This window comes from Mustela lutreola, chromosome 2 (assembly GCF_030435805.1).
Source record: "Mustela lutreola isolate mMusLut2 chromosome 2, mMusLut2.pri, whole genome shotgun sequence".
NCBI classification, from domain to species: Eukaryota; Metazoa; Chordata; class Mammalia; order Carnivora; family Mustelidae; genus Mustela; species Mustela lutreola.
Window position 1 is genome coordinate 55,212,284 of NC_081291.1, and position 26,553 is coordinate 55,238,836.

General features: G+C 46.2%; 1 protein-coding gene across 2 annotated transcripts; it reads left to right on the plus strand.

Moving 5' to 3' along the window:
* The first annotated feature begins 13,616 nt into the window (after positions 1 to 13,616).
* On the plus strand, positions 13,617 to 16,967 carry TRH (thyrotropin releasing hormone). Of its 2 annotated transcripts, none has more exons than XM_059161823.1 (3): positions 13,617 to 13,905; positions 14,895 to 15,116; positions 15,795 to 16,967. In XM_059161823.1, the coding sequence occupies exons 2-3, from the start codon at positions 14,903 to 14,905 to the stop codon at positions 16,307 to 16,309; spliced, it is 729 nt and encodes a 242-aa protein (XP_059017806.1). In that variant the 5' UTR covers positions 13,617 to 13,905; positions 14,895 to 14,902; the 3' UTR covers positions 16,310 to 16,967. The 2 variants fall into 2 exon arrangements, with proteins under 2 accessions (XP_059017806.1, XP_059017804.1); XM_059161821.1 differs by lacking the exon at positions 13,617 to 13,905 and adding an exon at positions 14,693 to 14,797.
* The last annotated feature ends 9,586 nt before the right edge of the window (positions 16,968 to 26,553 follow it).

The following is a 26,553-nucleotide window of genomic DNA, read 5'->3' on the forward strand; positions in this document are numbered from 1 at the left end:
ACAGCAACAGGCCCCTCCCCCAGAAGATCAGTAAGAACATCCAGCCAAGACTAAGTTCACTAATCAATGAGAACTGCGGAACTCCAGAGTTAGGGGAAAGCAACACATAGAACTCATGGCTTTTTCCCCATGATCCTTTAGTCTTTCAAAGTTAATTTTTTTTAATTTTATTTTTTTCTTATTCTATTTTTGAAAATTTTCCTCCTTCCTATTTTAACATTTTAAACTATTTTATCTTATTGATACCTTTTTATTTTTTTAAGATTTTATTTATTTATTTGACAGACAGAGATCACAAGTAGGCAGAGAGCGGGGGACTGGGGGGGAAGCAGGCTCCCTGCTGAGCAGAGAGCCCAATGTGGGGCTTGATCTCAGGACCCTGGTATCATGACCTGAGTCAAAGGCAGAGGCTTTAACCCACTGAGCCACCCAGGTGCCCCTATCAATACTTTTTTAAAGATCTTTTTTCATTTACATTGTTATAGTCATAGTTTCTCCCTTCATTGTATTTAACCTTATTTTTTTATACTTATAGGTTTTTTTCTTCTTTAAAATTTTGGGATACAATTTCTTCCAATAGATCAAAATATACCCTATATCTAGAGCATGGCTTTGTTCTAGTCTCCAGCCTGATCACATTGTCTCGTCATTTTTTTTTCTTTTTTCAACCAACTTCTTATCTTATCAATTCCTTTTTTAGAATCTTTTAAAATTTTCATCTTTACAGTCATATTCCATCCCTTCATTGCATTTACTCTTATTTTTGTATATAATTATATTACATTTTGGGAGGTAGTTTCATCTAACAGACCAAAATACACCCCAAATCAAGTGTGTGGCTCTGTTCTATACACCAGTCTAGTATATATATAAATATATTTTTTCCTTTTTCTTCTTCCCCCAGTTTTGGGTCTCGTCTCATTTGGTTAGTGTATATTTTTCTGGGGTCATTGTTACCATTTTAGTATTTTGTTCTCTCATTCATCTGTTCTTATCTGGATAAAATGACAAGGCAGAAAAACTCACCACACACACACACCCAAAAGTCAAGAGGCAGTACCAACGGCTAGGGACCTAATCAATAGAGGCTTTAGTAATATGTCAGAACTAGAGTTCAGAATGATCATTATGAAGGTGCTAGCTGGGCTCAAAAAAAAACATGGAAGATATTAGAGAATCCCACTCTGGAGAAATATAATCCCTTTCTGGAGAAATAAAAGAACTAAAATCTAACCCAGTTGAAATTTTAAAAAGCTATTAATGAAGTGCAATAAAAAATAGAGCCTCTACTGTAGAATAAATAAGGCAGAAGAGAGAATTAGTGATATAGACCAAATGATGGAGAATAAAGAAGCTGAGAAAAAGAGAGATGAACAGAGCACCTGGGTGGCTCAGCTGGTTAAGCAACTGTCCAGCTCAGGTCATGACCCGAGTCCCAGGATCAAGTCCACATTGGGCTCCCAGCTCCATAGGGAGTCTGCTTCTCCCTCTGACCTTCTCCCCTCTGATGCTCTCTCTCACCCTCTCTTTCTCAAATAAATAAATACAATCTTAAAAAAAAATTAAAAAGACAAACTACTACTGGACCACAAGGGGAGAATTCGAGAGATAAGTGATACCATAAGACGAAACAACATTAGAATAATTGGGATCCTGGGGGCGCCTGGGTGGCTCAGTGGATTAAGCCGCTGCCTTTAGCTCAGGTCATGATCTCAGGGTCCTGGGATTGAGCCCCGCATTGAGCTCTCTGCTCAGCGGGGAGCCTGCTTCCCCCTCTCTCTCTGCCTGCCTCTCTGCCTGCTTGTCATCTCTCTCTCTGTCAAATAAATAAATAAAATCTTAAAAAAAGAGAGAGAGAATAATTGGGATCCCAGAAGAAGAAGGAAGAGAGTAAGGGCCAGAAGGTTTATTGAAGCAAATTATAGTAGAGAATTTCCCTAATTTGGCAAAGGGAACAAGCATCAAAATCCAGGAGGCACAGAGAACCCTCCTCAAAATCAATAAAAATAGGTCCACACCTCATCACCTAATAGTAAAACTTGCAAGTCTTAGTGACAAAGAGAAAATCCTGAAAGAAGTTCAGGACAAGGGGTCTGTAACATAAAATTGTATAAATATTAGATTGAGAGCAGACCTATCCACAGAGACCTGACTGGCCAGGAAAGACTGGCATGATATATTCAGAGCACTAAATAATAAAAATATGCCCAGAGCCCAGAATACTATATCCAGCTAGGCTGTCATTGAAAATAGAAGGAGAGATAAAAACCTTCCAGGACAAACAAAAATTAAAGGAATTTGCAAATACCAAACCAGTCCTACAGGAAATATTGAAAAGGGCCCTCTAAGCAAAGAGAGAGCCTAAAAGTAACAGACCAGAAAGGAACAGAGACAATATAAGATACCTTACCGGCCATACAATGGCACTAAATTCATATCTTTCAATAGTTATCCTGAATGTAAATGGGCTAAATACCCTAATCAAATAACACAGGGTATCAGAATGGATTTAAAAAAAAAAAAGACCCATCAATATGCTGTCCATAAGAAACTCATTTTAGACCCAAAGTCACCTGCAGATTTAAAGTGAGGGGCTGGGGCTCATGGGTGGCTCAGTTGGTTAAGCAACTGCCTTTGGCTCAGGTCACGGTCCGGGATTGAGTCCTGCATCAGGATCCCAGCTCCATGGGGAGTCTGTTTATCCTTCTGACCTTCTTGCCTCTCATGCTCTCTCTCACTGTCTCTCTCTCAAATAAATAAATAAAATCTTAAAAAAAATAAATAAAGTGAGGGGCTGGAAAATATTTTACCATGCTAATAGACATCAAAAGAAATCTGGGGTGGCAATCCTTATATCAGATAAATTAGATTTTTTTAAAGATTTCATTTATTTATTTGACACAGAGAGAGATCACAAGTTGGCAGAGAGGCAGGCAGGCAGAGAGAAGGAGTGGGAGGAAGGCTCCCTGCTGAGCAGAGAACCTGATGCAGGGCTCGATCCCAGAAGCTGAAGACAGAGGCTTTAACCACTGAGCCACCCAGGCGCCCCTCACATAATTAGATTTTAAGCCAAAAACTATAATAAAAGATGAGGAAGGGCACTATACCTACTTAAAGGGTCTGTTCAACAAAAATAACAATTTTAAATATCGAAGCCACCCAACATAGGAGCAGCCAATTATATAAACCAATTAATAACAAAATCAAAGTAACACATCAACAATAATACAATAGTAGTAGGGCACTTTAACACCCCCCTCGCTGAAATGGGCAGATCATCCAAACAAAAGATCAACAAGGAAATAAGGACTTTAAATGACACACTGGACCAGATGGACATCACAGATATACTCAGAACATTCCATCCAAACAACAGGATACACATTCTTCTCTAGTGTACATGGGACATTCTCCAGAATAGATCCCATCCTGAGTCACAAATCAGATCTCAACCAGTACCAAAAGATTGGGATCATTCCGTGCATATTTTCAGGCCACAATGCTCTAAAAGTAGAGCCCAACCACAAAAGGAAAGTTGGGAAGAACGCAAATACATGGAGACTAAAGAGCATACTACTAAAGAATGAGTGAATCAACCAGGAAATTAAAGAAGAATTTTAAAAAGTCATGGAAACAAATGAAAATGAAAATACAACTGTTCAAAATCTTTGAGACACAACAAAGACAGTCCTGAGAGGAAAGTATATAGCAATACAAGCCTTTTTCAAGAAACAAGAAAGGTCTAAAGTACTCAACCTAACCCTACACCTAAAGGAGCTGGAGAAAGAACAGCCTAAACCCAGCAGGAGAAGAGAAATAATAAAGATCAGAGCAGAAATCAATGAAACAGAAACCAAAAGAACAGTAGAACAAATCAACAAAACTAGGAGCTGGTTCTTTGAAAGAATTAGTAAGATTGATTACCCCCCCAAATTAATAAAATTGTGAATGAAAGAGGCAAGATCACAACCAACACCAAAGAAACACAAACAGTTATAAGAACATATTATGAGCAACCATACCCCAGCAAATTTGACAATCTGGAAGAAATGGACGCATTCCTAGAGACATATAAACTACCAAAACTAAACCAGGAAGAAAGAGAAACCCTGAACAGATGCATAACCAGTAAGGAAATTGAAGCAATAATCAAAAATTTCCCAAGAACCAGGGCCAGATGGCTTCCCAGGGGAATTCTATCAAACATTTGTTTTATTTTTTTTTTTAAGATTTTATTTATTTATTTGATACAGAGAGAGAGAGATCACAAGTAGGCAGAGAGGCAGGCAGAGAGAGAGGGGAAAGCAGGCTCCCTACTGAGCAGATGTGGGGCTCAATCCCAGGACCTTGAGATCATGAACTGAGCCGAAGGCAGAGGCTTAACCCACTGAGCCACCCAGGTGTCCCTCTACCAAACATTTAAAGAGATTTAATACCCATTCTCCTGAAACTGTTCCAAAAAATAAAAATGGAAGGAAAACTTCCAAACTAATTTTATGAGGCTAGCATCACCTTGATCCCAAAAGCAGACAAAGATCCCATCAAAAAGGAGAATTACAAACCAATATACTTGATGAACACAGATGCAAGAATTCTCCCAAAATACTAGCCAGTAGTATCCAACTGTACATTAAAAGGATTATTCATCACAACCAAGTGGGATTTATTCCTGCTGCAAGTTTGGTCCAACATCCGCAAATCAATCAATGTGATAGAATACATTAATAAAAGAAAGAACAAGAACTATATGATAGTCTCAATAGATGCTGAAAAAGCATTTGACAAAGTACAGCATCCTTTCTTTTTTTTTTTTTAAATTTTATTTATTTATTTGTAAGAGAGAGAGAGTGAGAGCGAGCACAGGCAGACAGAGTGGAAGGCAGAGTCAGAGGGAGAAGCAGGCTCCCTGCGGAGCAAGGAGCCCGATGTGGGACTCGATCCCAGGACGCTGGGATCATGACCTGAGCCGAAGGCAGCTGCTTAACCAACTGAGCCACCCAGGCGTCCCACAGCATCCTTTCTTGATCAAAAAACTCTTCACAGTGTAGGGATAGAGGCTACATACCTCAATATCATCAAAGCCATCTATGAAAAACCCACAGTGAATATCATTCTCAATGGAGAAAAACTGAGAGCTTTTACCCTAAGGTCAGGAATGCGGCAGGGATGTCCACTATCACCACTGTTATTCTACATAGTACTAGAAGTCCTAGACTCAGCAATCAGACAACAAAAAGAAATAAAAGGCATCTGAATAGACAAAGAAGAAGCCAAACTCTCACTCTTTGTAGATGACATGATACTTTATATGGAAAACCCAAAAGAGTCCGCTCCAAAACTGCTAGAACTCATGCAGGAATTCAGTAAAGTGTCAGGATATGAAATCAATGAACAGAAATCAGTTGCATTTCTCTACACCAACAGGAAGACAGAAGAAAGAGAAACTAAGGAGTCAGTCCCATTTACAATTGCACCTAAAACCATAAGATACCTAGGAATAAACCTAACCAAAGAGGCAAAGAATCTGTACTCAGAAAACGATAAAGTACTCATGAAAGAAATTGAGGAAGACATAAAGAAATGGAAAAACATTCCATGCTCATGGATTGGAAGAACAAATACAAATGTCTATGCTACTTAAAGCAATCTACACATTTAACACAATCCTTATCAAAATACCATCAATTTTTTTCCAAGAAATGGAACAAATAATCCTAAAATTTATATATAACCAAAAAAGACCTCAAGTAGCCAGAGGAATGTTGACAAAGAAAACCAAAGTTGGTGGCATCACAATTCCAGACTTCAAGTTCTGTTACGAAGCTGTCAACAGGGGCGCCTGGGTGGCTCAGTGGGTTAAAGCCTCTGCCTTCGGCTCAGGTCATGATCCCAGGGTCCTGGGATTGAGCCCCACATCCAGCTCTCTGATCAGCAGGGATCTTGCTTTCTCCTCTCTCTCTCTCTCTGCCTGCCTCTCGGCCTACTTGTGATTTCTGTCTGTCAAATAAATAAAGTCTTTAAAACAAACAAACAAACAAACAAAAAAAGATAGACTCAAAATGGATGAAAGACCTCAATGTGAGAAAGGAATCCATCAAAATCCTTGAGGAGAACACAGGCAGCAACATCTTCGACCTCAGCCACAGCAACTTCTTCCTAGAAACATTACCAAGACAAGGGAAGCAAGGGCAAAAATGAACTATTGGGACTTCATCAAGATTAAAAGCTTTTGCACAGCAAAGAAAACAGTCAATAAAACCAAAAGACAACTGACAGAATGGGAGAAGCTATTTGCGAATGACATATCAGATAAAGGGCTAGTATCCAAAACCTTTAAAGAACTTATCAAGCTCAACACCCAAAGACCAAATAATCTAATCAAGAAAGAGACAGAAGACAGGAACAGACATTTCAGAAAAGAAGACATAAAGATGACCAACAAACACATGAAAAAGTCCTCAACATCACTCAGGATCAGGGAAATATAAATCAAAACCATAATGAGATACCACCTCACACTAGTCAGAATGACTAAAATTAACAAGTCAGGAAATGACAGATGCTGTTGAGGATGTGGAGAAAGGGGAACCTTCCTACACTGTTGGTGGGAATGCAAGCTGGTGCAACCACTCTGGAAAACAGCATGGAGGTTCCTCAAAAAGTTGAAAATAGAGCTACCCTATGACCCAGCAATCTCACTACTGGATATTTACCCCAAAGATACTAATGTAGTGATCCGAAGGGAAACATGCACCCAAATGTTTATAGCAGCAATGTCCACAATAGACAAACTATGGGAAGAACCTAGAGGTCCATCAACAGATGAATGGATAAAGGTGTGATATATATATATATATATATATATATATATATATATATATATATATATATATATTAGAATACTGTGCAGCCATCAAAGGAAACAAAATCTTACCATTTGCAACAACATGGATGGAACTAGAGGGTATCTTGCTAAGTGAAATAAGTCAATCAGAGAAAGACAATTATCATATAATCTCTCTGATATGAGGAATTTGAGAGCAGGGCAAAGGGTCCTGGGGGGAAGGGGGGAAAAATGAAACAAGATGGGATTTGGAGGAAGACAAACCATAAAAGACTCTTAATCTCATGAAACAAACTGAGGGTTGTTGGGCAGTGGGGGTTAGGAAATAGGGTGGCTGGGTTATGGACATTGGGGAGGGTGTGTGCTATGGTGAGTGCTGTGAATTGTGTAAGCCTGATGATTCACAGACCTGTACCCCTGGGGCAAATAATACATTATATGTTAATAAAAAATAAATTAAAAAAAAAAAGAACGAGTAAGTGGCTTATAGGTGGCAGGTGGCAAGGAGAGGGGCAAAAACATGGAGGTGTGAGATGAGACAGTATATCTGTAAAATGAGTTTCATTGGCTGATGTTGGGGGAGGGCTGAACATGGAGTAAGGGAGAGCTGGCAGGAGAGGAGCCTAGATTGTGCCCACATTATAAAGGGTCTAGAACGCTAGGCTAAGGATTTGATCCTATGAGCAACAGGGACCCATGCAAGGTTTACCCTCCCCTGTATTCCTTGGCACCTATAACATTGTCCAGATGGAGCTGGCACTCAGTAAATGCACATGGAATTGAAGGGTCCTGGGGGGAATGGACTGAGTTAGCACTTCTTTGCCAACAGCTGGGCAGTGACCAAGGGTGGCCTAAATAGAATCAGAGTAGTCAGCTGCCTGGAGTCCTCTTGGCACCCAAACAGTGCTCTTCCCATCACGGTATTGGAAATCCCTGCATTAGGGAGTCATTTATTAAGGGCTTGATGTTATTTAGCGGTAAGCCTTTCTAGACTTTCCAGAAAAGATGATACCCTCCTGATGGCAATTTACTGCTAACAAGACCAGAACAAGTTTCTGGGGTGGGGATAAGGACATGGAGTATAAGGCAGAACTTAGTGTGCCACCCAGAGTTTGGCCACTTCCAGTTTCTTTAGAGAAAACCCTGTCCCAGGCAGTGTGAAGGAAGGAGAGGGGGCAGGACACTGGTCTTGAGGTTGTTGCTGATTTGGTGAGGGACTCAGAACCCTTTCTTCTCTCTGAGTCTTGGGTTCCTCATCTGTGCAATGAGGTTGTATGGGACCTGTGATGTTTAATCTGCTCATCATTTAGCTTCCCTTCTTTAGTAGCTGGACTCCAAATATGCCTTTGGAAGACCACCTCAGTCCATGCTGTTCAGATGGAGCTGACCCCATCCTCTAGACCAATCTGAATCATAGTCATCTGTTCAGGAATGTGCCTGTGACCCAGCCTGGGGCAATGAGAATTGACCCTGGGACTTTCGGGAATGAAAAGGGCCCTTCTGCTTTTAGAGCAACTCAGCTGGGACAATGTGATTCCAGGGATGCCTATGGCTACTTCTCTACCTTTGAGGACAGACAGCCTGAGAATGAAGCCATCTAGAGGAAAGTGGAGATAACAAATGGAAAAAAAGAGACAGATTCTTAGTGACATCATTTGAGCCTCTGGATTCTGCCATATCTGAAGCTAGTTCTACGTCTTTATGTTCTTGGTTACATCCACCAGTACATCTCCCTTTTATTTTGCCTGAGCCAGTTTGGGTTGTGTTTTTTCTTGCCTGTCGCTGGTAAGGAGGATCATCCAGGAGGGGTTCCTTCTTTCTGATCCCTCGGAGAAAGCCAATTTGGGAGGTGCCAGCATGTGGCCACGTGAAGTGAAGGAGATGAGGGAGACCAGGGATGGGGTGGTGCATGGGGTAAGAGAAGACACACCCAGGGCCCCACAGAGCACACTCATTTCAGGGGCAGGGAGAGCAGTAGGAGACCCCAAAAGGAGGAGGGAACAAACAGGATGAGAGAGGCAGGAGAGTTGCACAAAGCAGCAAGAGTTTCTTGGAGGTTCCTCACTGGCTTGGCTGCTTCCTTCTCGCCCCCTCTGTATGCTCATAACTCAACAAGCAGCCAAACCAGTAGTGAGAGAATAAATCAGGTCACAACTCTCCCCTGTTTTAAACTTCGTATTTCCCCACTGCCTTGAGAATAAATTCCAATCTCCTTACTCTCCACAGCCAAGAGAGTCCCATGAGATCTCACTGTTTCCCACCTTTTTCTTATCTTGTACATCTTCCATCCCTATCTGCACCCATCCTGTGTCCCGGGCCTAGAACCATGCTTAACAATTATGCATATACTGGAACAATTTTTAGAATAAGGAAATAAATCGGTGATAGAAAGGAGAACTGAAAATTTTCCAGTGGATTCTTCATCAAGGAATTGTTGCTCAATTGGATCAAAAATCTCCAGTGGAAAGGGGAAGGGGAAATCTGGTTCAGAAAGATTTCTGGGATGAGTTTCTATGGAGAAAAACAGATATGAAACGGATTTTTCTTTCTGGAATTTTATGATCTTGGGGAAAAGAAGACCTTCACTATTTTGACAACAGAAGAAGAATAGGAAAAAAAATTAAGTATATAAAGGTACCACCTTCTGTAATTAAAAAGCCACCATATCATAGATTCTCAAAACTACACATGTGATAAAACTGCATAGAACTAAGTGCACACACACACACACACACACACAAATGCCAACAAGTAAAACCAAGAAATCTGAATAAGATCAGTGGCTTGTATCAAAGTCAATATCCTGGTTGTGATCTTGCACTATAGTTTACAACATGTAACCATGAAGAGAAGCTGGGTCAAGGGTACCCACAACCTCTTTGTATTATTTCTTAGAACCACATATGAATCTATAATTACCTGGATATAAAGAGTTTAATTTTAAAAACCACCGTGAAAAAAATTAAAATATAATTTCAGGGGGACTACCTCGAGCCCTTCTGCAGCTCAGGGTTGAAAAAGACCCTAAAATATCCTGGAGACATCTCTGAACAGGGAGCAGAGAGACTTTGAGAGAGAGACAGGGGAAATCAGGGAAGGCAGAATATTTTATTAGAATTATAATTAGAACCCACCCTGAGACTTCCTGCAGGAAGGGGTGTGTGTGTGTGTGTGTGTGTGTGTGTGTGTGTCTTAGGGTGGGGATGGGCAAACAGGCATTGGGAGTTACAAATTAGTGTACAAACTCCCCGTTAAATTATCCCATTATTCATTTTCAAAAGCATAGCTATATTAATCTGATAAGCAAATACAGTCTTGAGAATGAAGCACATTTGTATTATCAGAGGAAAATATGTGCGACACAATGACTTAGCTCCATGAGAGACCAGAGCAGGATCCTGCCTTGTTCTGCTTGGATCCCTGTTTTAAAATGTAGGTTTTATTATTATTCAGGTATGGTGAGACCCGTAGATTAGGATACCGCTGGCATTGAAGAGTTAGCTATTACTTACAGTTCCTAAAAGGAAGGGCAAACCACCTCAGACAAAGATGCACAGGGAAGCACCAGGATTCACTAGGAGGCAGAAGAAGCAGGGAGCAGGGGGGGAATCTAGGCAAGTGGCTTTGCTGTGGTTTCTGCCTGAAGGAGGAGGAACAGTGGAATGAGGAGGCAGGGTAAGCAGGTTTAGGATTGGCTGATTTGAATAATTTCAGGGGCTCTGGGGCTTGGGGACTGTCCCTAGCTGTCTGGTACCTGGCTTTGGGTGATAAGGGCGAGGGTACAGTAGCCCAGAGTGTTGTGGGGAAGTGGGCTCCGGACTGGTTAGTTTGCATATGAAAGGTGAGTCCTTTACGAGCTCTAAGAATTGGCTAATCCTGGGAAAGGCAGCCTCTCCAGAGTCAGCCAGACCCCCTCTGCCCCCGCCCCTCCGCCCTGGCTCAAAACATTAGAAACACAGGCAATACAGTGCCCAAGGTCTAGAACAGGTCCTGGTACTTTCTAGGGGCTCAGTGAATATTTGCCGAGGGAAGGAAGGTAGAGAGGGAAGATGGGAGAGAGAGAGAGAGCCTTACATGCCTGTACCATCCTCTCTGGTCCCTTGGGCAATGTGAGAACTCTCCTCTCCCCTCCCTAGCCCTCTAGGCATTGTCCTCCAGAACAGGCAACTCAAATCCCTGATTACAGAAATGCATCCAATGGGCTCACCAGGGGGCGATGTTCCAGCCAACTCGCCCACCAGGCAGCTTTTCTTTTCTTTCTTTCTTCTGTTTTCTTTTTTTAAGATGTTATTTATTTGACAGAGAGAGTACATAAGGTACATAAGGACGAAAGGGAGTAGCAGACACCCTGCTGAGCAGGGAGCCCATTGGGCTCTATTCCAGGACCCCATGATCATGACCTGAGCAGGAGGCACTTAACCAACTGAGGCCCCCGATCCCCCGCCCCCGTAGCTTTTCTATCCTTGCACGCTCACCACTCCTTTCCATCCCAGACTCAGAGGAGATTTCATTGTTACTTCGTTGGTGCTGTTTGTTGGTTTGTAGATGGGTAATTCTGCAAAGCGAGAACATTCAAATGCACTAAGGACTGAGAATGAACAGCAAGCTCCCCCCACCCCCCACTGGCCTCCCCTTCCTGAGCTCCCCAGTTTCCTGCCTTCACTGTCCTCCCGCATCCCTCTGGAGAGGTCTCTGCTGAAGGCTATAACCATCCATCCCTCCTGCATGTACAGGATACACACATCATTCTCTGCTCGGCTCCTTTCACCTAACAGTATCTTGGAACTTACTCCACATCCATACATAGGGAATCGCCTCATGCTTCAAAGCCAGAACAGTACCCATAGTTTTGGGTGGGCCCTAATTGATGTAAGAAGATCCCTCATGGGGTGCCTGGGTGGCTCAGCAGGTTAAAGCCTCTGCCTTCGGCTCAGGTCATGATCCCAGGGTCCTGGGATCGAACCCCACATTGGGCTCTCTGCTCACCAGGGAGCCTGCTTCCTTCTCTCTCTCTCTCTGCCTGCCTCTCTGCCTACTTGTGATCTCTGTCTGTCAAATAAATAAATAAAATCCTTTAAAAAAAAAAAGAAGAAGAAGAAGAAGACCCCTCATGACAGACAGACAGACATCCAGGCTGTTTGCAATTCTGGCTTCTACAAACCCTGCAGCACCAGATACCCTGTGTGTACATGTCTGCAGGACGTCTTGCAGAAGTTATGCATGTGTTAAATTTTTAGGTTGCCCTCCCCAGAGAGTCTATCAATTTACACCTTCTCTTTACATAGGAAAGGAAACAGGTCTGACTGTCTGTCTGATTCAATGCCTAGTTAGGACAGCAATTCTTCAAATCCTGGAGTCTAGCTGGGAGATCAAGCCTGGGGTTTCAGGTCTGCAATCTACCCAGCCAACTTTCTGCCCCCCTTCCAGCCACCTGGGGTGGGGGTGGGGGGGGGGACTGGAAGTCAGGAAGCAGATCAGGTCAACTCTATCAGGTCATTATCTATCTCTATTAGCTTCCTCATCTAAGAGTGGGGAGAGGGCTCTAGTTGGTGATCTGAACTTTCCCTTCTACTTCTAACTTTCAAAGTCTTTCTGCCTCCCCAAGCCTCTATGGAGTGGGACTGATAGTCTCTACCTTGTTTATCTTGCCAGGTGATGTGAAGATCCAGTGATATGGTACAAAGGAGTGATAATTAAACAATTTTGGCATCCCTTGCTAGAACAAGGCCTGGGACATTCAGCAGGTGCTCAGCTAAAATGAGAGGTTGAAGAAATACTACATGGGGAAGCCTGCTAATGTTGAGATCGTCCAGAAGTAGGAGATGCCTTCACTGATGTTGTTCCCTCTGCCTAAAATGAGGCTCCCTCGATGCGGGCCTGGCTAACTTCTGTGTCTCCAGGACTTACCAAGGGGCCTGGCACACCGTGGGTGCCCCTTAAATGTTTCAGGGTGGAGGCTGTGCTCAGGACTAGATGTGGCTGTGTTCTCTTCCAGTGTGATCCTGGAGAGTGATAATCAGGACAAGCCCCTTGTCACCTACTTTTCTCCTCCCTGCATCTCCTTTCCTCTGCCTGGATGGGGTATGCCCCAATAGACTTCTGGTCCAAGGGCCACAAAATCCAGTGTTCCACCTTGGTGAATGAGGTAAGCATGCTCAGCTCCAGCTGGCTGTTGTCAGGAGAAAATGCAGATCCACTCTTTTTCAAGAGATTTTCAAGAGAAGCCATACAAACAAATTTTTCTTGAGTTCCCTTGGTGTTTAAGTGTTAAGTTATTCAGGTATTTTTGTTTTTTGTTTCCAAATCCCTGTGGGAGTCAAACCATCTGTGACTTAGTGATGACCCCAGGCTACCAGTTTGGGAATTCTGAAAACTGTCCCTCTCTCCCACTGTACAGATGAGAAAATTGAGGCCAAGGGAGCAGAGCATCTGCTGGAGGTGATATGGTCAGGATGAGAACCCAGGTCCCATTTGTCCCCTACTTTCTTCCTCTGTCCCTTCCCCCCTTCTCTTTCTCCTTCTCTCTCTTTTTCTCGGCTCTGTTTCTGGGTACCTCTTTCAGTCTTTGTCTCTATCTCCTATTCTCTCCTGTGTATCTCTTTTCAACTGTGTGATTCTCTCAGTATCTCTGCGCCTCTCTATGTCCCCTCCAGGACTGCTCTCCTCGACAACAAACCTTCGGAACTGGGTGCAGAGGCGACCCGGCATCATCACTGCCCCCCACTCCCCAGCCCCCAGCCTCGGGCAAGCGCCTAGCCGCTCCCGCAGCTCTCGCCGCCCCCGCCCCAGATTTCCGGTGGAGCTGGCAGGCGGCAGGCGGGGTACCCACGGGGCCCGCTGCCGTCAGCGCCCCTTCCTAGCTGCCGCGACCCCTCCCCGCTGACCTCACCGACGCGGCCGCCCCGCGCGGATATAAGCAGCGGCCCCGCGGAGAAGCGGGCAGCCGACGCCCGGGTCCTGCCAGCGCTCCCGGCCTCCTGCCCCGCCGACTTTGGACTCCGAAACTCCGAACTCGGAACCCCAGCATCCCGGACCCGTCCCGCGGAGCTGTCGCCCGGCAGGTAACCACCTCCATCCCCTCTCCCCACGCAGGAGGCTTCCGGGAGCACTGGGAGTGGGCCCTCTCTGCCCGTTGCCGGGGGACCCCGGGAGAAGCCATGGCTTCTGTCCCCCGAGCACCTCCCGGAGCGTGGCGTCCGCACCCCCGGTGCTTCCACGGCGCGGGCCGGGAAATTGACCGGGCACACTGGTGGCGTTCGCTCCTGCTCACCCCCGTCCCGGCGGCTGGAGCTGCTCGGTGCTGGGCGTCAGTAGGGTGGAAAGTTCTCCATCCCACCCCAGCCTGGATGGCCGCTGTAGGTCCGCGCCGGGACGTAGCGGTTGAACTGGACAGTCAGGGCATCCGGCGTCAGAGCCTGAGAGTTAGAATCCGAATCCAGGTGTTAGAAGCAGATTTTTCGCGTTGGACTCGAATCTTAGCTTTCGAGTTTCAGTCTCACCTTAGAAACATTTTTTATCGTTGAAACTGGGGATTTTAGAGTTAGAACTGGTGTCTTAGCGTGGCCATAGAATCTGACATTAGAAATGGAATTTGGAATAGGAACGTTGACACTGGAATTAGAGACACTGGAAAGGAGCGCTAGACCAAGAATGTGGCGCGGGGAAGGGTCTTAAGCCTGCGACGCGGCTTTGTGGCCGTCGGGCGGGGCTCTCTAGGTGGTTACACGCCTGGCAAGCCAGCCCTGCGCTCAGCGACACTGAGGAGTAGCGGTGACGATGGAGTTCCCACGGCTTCCACGCTCGCGCAGCAGAACTGGGCGCGTGACCAGTCGCTCCAAGCTTCTCCATGGTTGAGGACACCCAAAGCTGCAGGGCCACCTGCCACCATGGTGCCACCCTATGGTGGCAGGTGGCCTTGCCCGCGGGAGGATGTATGAATGTTTTGTGACCCAGGTTGGGGACCCGCTGGGACAGGAAAGTTGGGAAGATGGTGCGGACTGGGAGAGGGGTGCGGGGCGCTTATGCTTTCTCTCTGTCCTCCCAATTCCAGACGCCGCGATGCCCGGCGCTTGGTTGCTGCTCGCCGTGGCGCTGACCCTGACCGTTGCTGGTTTTCCGGGAGGTCGCGCACAGCCGGAGGTGGCCCAGCAGGAGGCAGCGATGGCCGCCGAGCATGCGGGTGTGGACGACCTCCTGCGCCAAGCAGAGCGCCTCTTACTCCTCCGCGAAGATGTCCAGCGGCTGCGAGGAAACCAGGACGATCGCGAATCTGGTGAGGGCCGGGCGTGTGTCCCTCCGATCAGAGACCCTGAAGAGGGCTGGAGGAAACCACGATGCAGAGATGGGGAGAGACTTGGTCATCCAAACTCTTGCCTTTCTGAGCTTAGAAACTGTTGACCATAACCTTAGCAGGATCATGAGTTGACCCTTTCCTGAGATCAGATTTCTCTTCCGTGTCGGTCCTGGAATATTTCACAGAGAGCCGACTTTCAGTGGGGAAGATTCTGTGCAGGGGAGAGAGAAAAAGTCTCTGTATGTGACAGTTTTAATTACTGCTTACTAGGTGCATATATGCCAGGCACTGTTCTCAGGTGGTCAAACACCTTATCACACTATTTGATCTTCCTAGCAAGCTCTTAGATCCATACTATTATTACCCCTCATTTTGCAAGAAGAAAACTGAGGTTCCGAGAAGTTAAGGGAGTTGCTTATGGTCACACAGCCAGGGAGTGGCAGAACTTGGACAGGAGCCAGAGGTCGTGCCTTTGACCATCTGTGCATGTGCGTGCGTGCGTGCGTGTGTGTGTGTGTGTGTCTGCGATTTCTGAGGGGCTGTACAAGGCCGTGACTCTGGATGAGTGCTGCAGGGAAACTGCCTTAACTAGGAGAGAGACTGGAGGGGGGCTGCTCAGGGGCAGAAGGTCCCTCACTGGTCTCTTTCCTTCCCCAGAGTCTCAGATCATTCAACCCGACTGGCTCTCCAAGCGTCAGCATCCAGGCAAAAGGGAGGGGGATGCAGAAGAGGGGGTTGAAGAGGAGGAGGAAGAAGGTGGGGCTGTGGGCCCCCACAAACGGCAGCACCCTGGCCGGCGGGAGGATGTGGCTGCCTGGTCCGATGTCACCCAGCAAAAGCGGCAGCATCCTGGCCGGCACCCCTCCTGGCTGGGTTACACTTTCACCAAGAGGCAGCACCCAGGCAGACGGCTGGTGGATTCCAAGGCCCAGAGGAGCTGGGAGGCAGAGGAGGAGGAAGAGGAGGAGGAGGAGGGCGAGCCCATCCCTGAGAAACGCCAGCATCCCGGCAAGAGGGCTCTGGGAGGCCCTTGTGGGCCTGGGGGAGACTGTGGTCAAGCCAGCCTCCTGCTGGGGCTCCTAGATGACCTGAGCAGGGGTCGGGGGGCTGAGGAGAAGCGGCAGCATCCTGGGCGGCGGGCAGCCTGGGCCAGGGAGCCACTTGAGGAGTGAATCCAGTTTCCTATAAAGTTTAGAGTCTAAGAATGTCTTAAGCCCTTGTGGCCCTATCCCCTTGTGACCCCCTCTTTCCCTCCCCACCTTAGATCCCTGACCATACACCTGGGCCTCCCCCCACCCCATATACAACACCCAACTACCTGGCCTTGTCCTCCCGCCCCCTTCAGGGACATGAGAAAGCAGGCCTCTGAGTTTAAACTCCATATTACCCCAACTTTCCACTGTAGGCTAGGGGTCAGATCCCAGAGTCCCTCTCCTCGCACTCCCTCTGGCTGCTCCCCTTCCTTAACTCTGGCTAAAATGATCCTTTTGTGTCCTCCAAGGGACCCCCAGAGAGAACCAGGGTGACTCTGGATCTAGCAGACATTGAGGTCAGGGTGGGATTGAAGTTGTGATGTCCAAATCCAGTTTTTACCCTCACCTTCTTGGGCATCCTTTTGTGGGTGGGCAGAGCCCTGCCCCAGGGCTGTGCTCTGCTTGGGGAAGCACTGCGAGGAGGGGCATCCTGTGTGGTGCTCTGTGGAGGGTGTGAAAATAAATCTGTGCGGGCATATGGAAACCATCCTGAAAGCTGACTAGTATATAACCCCCTAGCGTCTTCCCCTGTCCATGATAATCATCCGAATGATAATAAACCATGCATCTATATAATCTTGGAAACTCTGTGGTTGTAGTTTTGTCTCAGTTGGTGTGGGTTTCTTTCTCTTTTTTTAAAAAAGATTTTATTTATTTATTTGACACAGAGAGAGAACAAGTAGGCAGAGCGGCAGGCAGAGGAAGAGAGAGAAGCAGGGTCCCTGCTGAGCAGAGAGCCCAATGCGGGCCTCGATCCCAGGACACTGGGATCATGACCCGAGCCAAAGGCAACTGCTTAACTGACTGAGCCACCCAGGCGTCCCTGGGGTTTCTCTCTCTCTCTTTTTTAAAATATTTTATTTATTCACTTGACAGAGATCACAAGCAGGCAGAGAGAGAGAAGGGGAAGCAGACTCCCCGCTGAGTAGAGAGCCCGATTCGGGGCTCGATCCCAAGACCCTGAGATCATGACCTGAGCTGAAGGCAGAGGCTTAACCCACTGAGCCACCCAAGGTTCCCCTGGGGTTTATCTTTTTTTTTTATTTATTTATTTTTATTTATTTATTTTTTAATTTATTTATTTGACAGACAGAGATCAGAAGTAGGCAGAGAGGCAGGCAGAGAGGGAGGGGGAGGCAGGCTCCCTGCTGAGCAGAGAGCCTGATGCGGGGCTCGATCCCAGGACTCTGGGATCATGACCTGGGCCGAAGGCAGAGGCTTAACCCACTGAGCCACCCAGGCGCCCCGAGGGGGCTTATCTTTTTAACACTGAGTGGGACGGGATTAGAACCCCTAAGTTCTATTGAGAAAGGGCATCAGGGACTCTGGATTTGTAATCTTCGTGGTTCAATGGCAGGAATCAGCAACTGTGTCATCCAGCAGCCACAATGAGAACAAAGGACCAGCCTGTAGTTGGGGACTCAAACCAGGGGCCTTCTGGGCCTGGGGAGGGAGGGAAGACAGGTGTAGGACAAGAGGGAGTGGTGGGGACTGGGGCAAAATGAAGAAACCAGCTAAGTGAAAACACCTAAATCCAAAAACTTCACCATTGTGTGAATCAAATAATATTAACAACAATACATACACAATACTTATTATGTGTCTGGCACTGTCCTGAGCACTTTACATATAACCTTTTTATTATTTTTTTAAGATGTTATTTTTTTTTTAAGTAATCTCTACACCCAACATGGGGCTCAAACTAACAATTCTGAGACCAAGAGTCACAAGCTCCACCAACTCTATATTAATTCTTTTAATCCTCACAACAGTCCGTCTAGGTATTATTATTATTATGCCCATTTCCCTAATAAGGAAACCAAGGTATAGAAAGGTTAACTAACTTGTCTGTGGCTAAATTTGGCCCACTCACTGCCAGTTTGCAATCTCTGATTTAGACTGAACTTCCAAATTTCCTCAGACTCTGAATTAAGCCATCATTTGTTTGGTGGCTGGATGAACTATTTGGGTTTTCTACAGAATGCTCCTGGCCACCTTCTTGGGCAGTGGAAGGAGGGAACTCAAAGGGTGTCTGAGCCCCAGCTCCTCTCCTTGGGGTGCTTGTGGTTCAGGTATGGTCAGGACAGAGGAAGACTTGGGATTTGTAAGATGCATTTACACCCATATTTTCAATATTACTTCCCCAAGCCCTCTGAAATATTAAGCATTTGATGGATTTGCTGATTTCTCTCACTTTTGGATGAGAGAACCAACAGAGAGACTAGGGTCTCACCCCAGGTGCATGAAGCATGCAGGGTTGGCATTCTCCTGTACCTGACTTTCCACTCCACGTGGCCACCTTAAAACACCCATTGTTGCCATCTGGGTAGGTGTGGCCCTAATAACATTCCCTCTGCTCACAGTCCCCTTCTGAAGGTGAGTGCTCTAACAGAGTCAAAATGGACCATTTATGCAGTCATTCCTTGGTACTCAGTGCTTATAGACACTTTCTCAGGGAATCCCATGATCACCCCAGGCCGGCTACCATGTCCACTTGCAGTTGAAGAAAATTGAGTTGCAGTTGAGTGTGGATAAGTGAAGCACTTGACCAAGGATATACTCCACCTCTCTTGCTTCCATACTTGATTGATGTGCAGGGTGTTTTTACCTCCTCAGATAGGGAAAGACTTGAATAGTGTGAGAAAACCACCCTCTCACCCATTTAAGGCTTTTACTTCTGTTCCTGTGTGTGATTGTACCAATGCACCATGACGGAAAGGATCTGGGCATTGGCTTCAGCCCTGGACAGATGATTAAACTAGTTTGAGCCTCAGTCTTCTCATCTGTAATATGGGCCCAGCAATCCCTACCCCTCCCTCAGAATTGTTCTAATGATTATATGGGATGGGATGACATGTGTACGGTCCTAGCACAGTGCATGACACCAAGTAGATTCTTGATAAACAGCATTTTGAGCTCTAGTGCCCCAGGATCAGAAGGTATTCAAAACTGAACCTTGTAGAACCACTTACTCCTCCCTTCATTCCCTAAACACACACAAAAAAAAGTAAAAAAAAAAAAAAAAAAAAATCAAAACCCCCCACACAAACCAAAAAACCCAAAAAGTAGTTACTAGGGCTTTATTGTGAGTCCATGCCAGGAATTAGGGATTTATCTTTAGGATAGTCTATGAGCTACTCCCCCCACATACCCCCTTTCCTTCCCACTCTCATACAGATGCCTTTTGCTCAGCCTAGGATGCTGTGGCAGAGACCATCCATGCACCTCCCTGAATTTCCCAGCCCCCCTTGCATTTGGGGAGAGTCACATGACTAGCCCTGGCCAATAGGCTGTGAGCAGACAGGTGTCACTCCCCAGTTGAGTCAGTTAGAGCCCATGAACCACCCTTGTCCTTTTCTTTCTGCCTTGGAAACCTGGGAGTCCACATGGCAGAACCCATGTTGGAAGGTTTCTGGGCCCCAGAGTCACCAGATGCAAGTAGGACATTGTGCACCCACATCAGACTTCTCATGTGTATTAAGTCACTAGTATTGAGTGTATTAATACAAGTAAACTTGTATTAAGTCACTGAGATTTCAGGGTTTATTTGTTACTGCAGCAAACTTAGCCAATTCTGACTCATACAGATGCCTCCTGCCTGGGCCTCTCCACTGAAATCCTTTTCATCTTTCCCTTCTCATACGTATCTGCCTCCATCAAAGCTGCCTATATTAGGGCCCAGCATGAAGCAGGTGCTCAATAAATACTAATTGAGTGGATGTGGAAAGCATTAGGTCACTTCTATTTTTGTTCCCCAGCCTGAATTCCTGGGGGTCCTGCCCTTAAGAGGCTCCCTATCCAGTGGGAGACAGACAAGCAAACAAATGATGACCACTTAGTATGAGAAGTGTTGATTTTGGTGAGGAAAGCATGCAAGAAGAGTGCAGACAAGGGGTCCTTGGGTGAAGCAGGCTTCCTGGAGGGGAAGTGTCCAAGCTAAGTCAATGGATGAATAAAAGAAAAGACATTTCAAACAGAAGAGAAGAACATTAACAAAGGCCTAGTGGGAAGAAATAATGTGTTCGTAGAGTTGGTAATATTTGAAATCCGAGGTATTTAGGACCCTCTTTCTCCTCCTTCACCCTATCCTCTAGCCCTGAAGGGCATGTGCCTCAGTCAGGCCTTGTGCCTTATCCAGTCCTCCCACTGTCCCTGCCCTTGTTCAGTCCAGTCCACACAGGGACTCAGACTGTCATGGCTTAGATGTGTAAGAAAGCGGTGTGTTTGGGTGTGGAATCAAAGAAGCCTTCGTGGGAGAAAGGGCACTTGAGTAGAGCTTTGAAGGATGAAAGAAAAAAATTTTTTTTTCCTGAGCATTTCCTTTGGGGCCATACATTCGGAAAAAGGTGACTGTAAATATCTGTTGAATGAATGAATTATCCATTATAGTCATACCCCAGTTGAGAGTAAAAGGAAATCAGGAGAGAAGTAAGATGACTTCTCCAAGTTCATGAGTCTGAAACTTGGGGATTGTCTTTATACTTCCCCTCCCCTATCACCCACATAGAATTTTTACCATATTCTCTAGATTTTATCTCCTAGACACCTCTCAAATCCATCACTTCCTTCTAGCTCCTGAGACACAACTCTGACCCTGGCCACCATCATTCTAGGCCATCATCATCTGGAGAATTCAATGGCCTCCTCACTAATCTTTGGCTTCCACTCTTGTCCCCCAAACCTACTCTCTATATACAGCCGGAAGGACCTTCTCAATATGCAAATCTGATCTTGGAAACCACCTTGCTTAAGACCTATCAGTGGCTTCCATTTCACCCAGGGTAAAATCCAAGTTCCTTACCACAACCACCGCGGCCTGCCCAATTGGCCTCTATTGTGTTACCTGCACACAACACAGGGACTTTGTTCATGGCATTCTGTCTGTGTAGAGCCCTCTTTTCTCCTACTCTTTGTATTACCTGTGTTTCCTTCTGTGTGTCTTCCTGCATTGTGAAGGTTGGAAAGCAAAGACTACATTTCCCAGACTCCCTTGCAGCTAGAGTCTTGGATGCGCAGTAAATTCTCCACATGGATGCTCTCATGTGAGATTTGGAAGGTCGCTTTGCCTATTACTGCTGAAAAGCAAGCCTGTGGTGAGGTGTGATATTTCTGCAACAGCTTTCCAGTGTCCAACCCCCAGCTTTGAAAATATCTAGAGTGTAGTTGTTGATAGCAGCTTTCTGGCCAACAGTATGGGGTTTTGTTTTGTTTTGTTTAAGAATTTACTTATTTATTTGAGAGAGAGAGAAAGAAACAGAACAAGCAAGGGGGAGGTGCAGAGGGAGATGGGAGAAGCAGACTCCCCGCTCAGCAGGGAACCCAACGTGGGGCTCCATCCTAGGACCCTGGGACCATGACCTGAGCCAAAGGCAGATGCTTAACTGACTGATCCATCCAAGCGCCCCAAGTATAGGTTTTTGTTTTTTTTGTTGTTTGTCTTCCTTTAAACAACCTTATTAGGTGTATATTTTACATATCTTAGAATTTACCTATTGCAGGCCAATAATTCAATGATTTTTAGTAAATTTTTGGCCATTTTCAGATCCCTGTTATAATACCTTTTACTATTAATCTCTTTCTATACCATCAGCCCCAAGCAACCATTTATCTACTTTTTCCTCCATCAATCTGCCTTTTCTAGGCATTTATACATATGGAATCATACAATATGTAGTTTCTTGTGCCTGGCTTCTACCCATTAGCACCTTTTTGAATTTCATCCAGGATGCAGCATGTCTTAGTAGTTGTCCCTTTTTATTGCTGACTGGTGCTTCAAGTAGTGAGTTCCCAAATGCAGTAATCCCAATCGTGGCCTCATTTCCCACCTTCCTGATTGGAAACAGAGGAAAACAGCTTCCCTGGCGGGTTGTTTCTGTGGTATTGTTATGCGAGTCTGCTCTTTAAGCCCTTGACAATTTCATAAACACCAAACTCCAAAAGTGATTCTCAAAACATTCAAGAACTGGGGCGTGCCTGGGTGGCTCAGTTAAGCATCTGCTTTTGACTCAGGTCATGATCCCAGGGTCCTGGGATCAAGCCCTGCATAGGGCTCCCTGTGGAGCAGGAAGCCTGCTTCTTCCTCTCCCTCTGCCTGCCTCTCCCCCTTGCTTGTGCTCACACACATTCTCTCTCTCTGTGTCAAATGGATAAATAAAATCTTAAAAAATAATAGTCAACAACTGGTCCAAGACAGACAGTAGCCAATTAGGACACGTGTCCAATTTCAATGGATGGATTTGGATACACCTGTGAGGCCACAGCAGAACCAGGAGCTGAATGCCAGCCCTACTGTGTGAATTCTCTCTGCTTAACATTTCCAGAATGGTTTCTGTTTGTTCAGCTGAATCCTGATGATTCACACTAGGTAACTCCTACATCTCCTTAACTGTCACTTCAGACAACACTTTACTGGGATGTGACACAGCATCCCTCCTGCCCCTGCCTTAATTACATCTGTCTCAGTTGGGTGCCCCCAGGACCAGACCCTAGACAAGGACTTGAGTCCAAATAGTTTCCTTGAAAGGTGGTCCCAGGGGTGCAAGTAGTTTCCTTGGAGGGTGATCCCAGGTACAAGCGGTTTCCTTGGAGAGTGAATCTCAGGAAGTGGTCCAGGCGTTGGAAAGTGTTTGGGAAAAGGGAGGGAAGTGCTTGTAGAATGAATTAGTGAGCAGGTTTTCCTTGAGAAATTGTAGACCAGGTCTCAGAGTTGTCCCACTCAATGGGATGGAGTAAGGAAGGTGGGGATTTGTTGATGATTCCCTTTGATCAGGGGCTGAGGGCTGCTCCTGGGAATGTTAACTCCCTCAGTGCTTCTAGCTTGCCCTGTGGGCTGACCCCAAGAAGGAGGCCATTGTGTTAGACTCCAGGATGCCATTATGTGTCCTGCAAAGGTGAGAGTTGAGGGGATGAGGTGAGCTACTGGAAGCATCGGCAGTCTTTTTTCATCAGAGGTTCCTCCTTCACCAAACTCTGTGCTCCATGAAGTGGGGATCACTCCAGCATCCCCAGCACCTAGCACAGTGCCTGGTGCAGAGCGAGGGATCAGCAAACATTTGCTGAATATTGAATATGAATGAAGTCCACATGTGCAAAGGTGGATCTGGGATTTGAGACCAGGTCTGCCTGATTCCCCAGCCCAAGGGTGAAGGTGGGGAGGCAAACGAATGTTGTAGGACGCCGTGCAGACACCACAAACCAGGGAACCTAGCTCCCAGGGGGCCATGGAGCTGAGAGCCTATGTTGTAACCCAGTGTAACCCAGTACCCAATTACTCTACCTTTTAAAACACTTTGAGGGACACAAAAGGGTCCTCTGTGCTGTGTCACCAAGATCCTTCTATGTGCAGCCCTGTGGACGGCACGTTCCATCCACCATTTCTACCCCCACTCGATGGACGAGAAACTCCTGACTCAAGAGTTAAAACGACTTGCCCAGGCCACACGATTACATGGATGGTGCGACCGGGCTCACCCGGGGTTCTGTAAGCCTGCACATGCTACAGTCCTTCCTCTCTCCTGGCTGTTGCTTGCTCGGACAGCTTTGAAAAGTTGGGGACTGTTTCTTCTAGGCGCCGCCTCTCATGAATTCAGCGAAGCTGCCTGTCCTGTTTTGCTGGGAAACATCTTAATATCATGACTTCCTCTCATATGTTCTTTAATTAATTCTTTCTTCGAACCTTATTTTGATTAATTAGATGCAATCAGAGGACCAGTTTGCCAAGAGACTCAGTTCCTGCTCGGGCCTCTTGGGTGGCAAGAGAACATGTGGAGTGTCTTGCCTGAAGGATGTTGGCAATTAGAGCCCATTTCGATCGCGCGAGTGCAAGCTGACTGCCTTGGAGAACATCAATTAGCTCAGTGGCTAAATTGTGCTGAGTTACAGGTTACCAAGGGGACCCATGGTCAATGCCAGGATTTAAGTGGCTGTAGTCTTTGGGGATCATCTTTCCTGAATTGCAGCCACGTTCTGGGCCTGGTAATTATCAGCAGGCTGATTAGGTCTTGTCCATTATGGAGAGTGACTTCCTAATTGCCAGCTGCTGGGGAGGAGAGCCTCCCGGCACCAACGCAGGTACAACTGGTCCAACACGGCAGAGAATGGCTGGCACACGTGGGGGAGGCTTCTTTGAGCCTGTGGCCAAAGAGATGGCACAGGCACGTGCTGGGCTAGGCACGGTCTCCTGTGGGAGGGGCACAGGGTCTCAGAGTAGTCCTGGAGAATACAGAAGTCCAGGCCATTCTTGGGCAGTTGAACATGATCTTGGAGGGGATGCCCAACCTGGGCCAAAAGGGGATCCCCTCCTAGTGCCAGGCCCTGAGCTAGTAATAGCAGTGAGCACTCATTAGTACTTACTATGTACCAAGCACTGCTCAAACCACTCCACAAGAAACAAGTTATTTAACCCTCTCTAAGAGGAGACTGAGTCACAGAGGTCAGGTGATTTGCCCCTTCTCTGGGATTTACATGGTGGTCCGCTTCCAAGTTGAACAGCTATAGAGATGCTGACTCTCATGTGCCATCTACAGCAGCTCTGAAGACCCTTAGGGTCCTAAGACGCTTGCAGGGCCTCCACGAGGCTGTCAATTTCCTAACTACATATCTGTGTGAGGCCAGGTTACCTTCTTACACTTCAACCAAAATTTAACCTGTTGATTAAATGCAGGAGCAGATAAGAGAATCCAATTGTTTTCTATTATGTCAGACATTTTAAAAAATACAAAAAATGTAAACCGATGCCACTCTTCCTCAGTTAATTGTTTTTTACTGGAAAACTGCATTTCCAGAGCACCTGGGTGGCTCAGTCAGTAAGTGTTTGCGTTCATCTCGGGTCATGATCCCAGGGTCCTGGGATTGAGCCCCACATCGGGCTCTCTGCTCAGTGGGAAGCCTGCTTCTCCCTCTCCCACTCCCCCTGCTTGTGTTCCCTCTCTCACTGCCTCTCTCTCTGTCAAATAAATAAATAAAGTCTTAAAAAAAAAAAAAAAGAAGAAGAGAAAGGGCCCCCTGGGTGGCTCAGTGGGTTAAAGCCTCCGCCTTCGGCTCAGGTCATGATCTCAGGGTCCTGGGATCAAGCCCCATCGCATGGGGCTCTCTTCTCAGCAGGGAGCCTGCTTCCTCCTCTCTCTCTGCCTGCCTCTCTGCCTACTTGTGATCTGACTGTCAAATAAATAAAAATCTTAAAAAAATACATAGTCTTTTTAAAAAGAAAAGAAAAGAAAACTATTTTCCATAAACACATTTTATTCATATTAACTTGTAATGGATTTATTAGGTATTTTTAAATGAGCAAATAAGCATTTAAAAATTCTCTATTTAATTTCTAATATAGGAATATCAGTAGATATAATCCATGTAATCAAAAGTTCTTTGAGGGTCTTCAGTACCTTTTTTTTTTTTTTAAAGAGGGAGAGAGAGCAAGCGCGATGAGCACTCACCAGTGCGGGGACAAGGGAGGAGAGCAAAGAGAGAGGAAGAGTGAGATCTCTTTACCTCCAAGCAACCTTGCTTACATACAGGGGAGCGCCTACACAGAGCAAAGGTCTTACCTGTTTTGTTCGCATCAGCCCAAGTTCCCCTTGACAAGGACATTTCTGCACAGAGAGATGCAGTGCCTCGCCTTGGTCACACAGCCAGGAGGAGGCCTCCTTCCTTCCCAGCTCTGAGCTGGACTTGGCTCCTCCCTACTCCGCCTCAGTAGGCCAAGGGAGGCTTATGAGAGCTCCAGAACTTCTCCCAGAATTACTGGCAGGAGGCGCTTTCTTTCCTCTCACGTACTGCTAAACTGGTAGACCATTAGCCTGGAGCTGCTAGAGGCCATCTTTCCACTGCCGACAAAGAACCTGGTTGAGAAGGAAGCCCACAAGACGACAGTGAGAGATGGAGAGACAGAGACAGATTTCTGGTGACTCTGGGCACCTGGATCCAGCCACATCAGACACCCTTGGCCTTCCAGTGTCATGAACCGATAAATTCCATTTTTTTCCTAGTCATTTGTATTTCTTCCTAATACAACACATTTTAACACAGTCTGTAACATTGCACTATTTAGACATGTTTTTGAGTAGGGAATACTCCTTCCTTTCTCCCACCCTACCTCCTGCCAACCACTTCCCTGGGTCACTGCTCAGGTTAGAGAGGAATGTTGGGCACAGCTCCAGTTCCCA

Bases quoted from the DNA above. Each gene is read 5' to 3' on its own strand.
- TRH (XM_059161821.1), top strand. The intron at 15,117-15,794 runs GTGAGGGCCGGG...TTCCTTCCCCAG, and splicing joins CCAGGACGATCGCGAATCTG to AGTCTCAGATCATTCAACCC.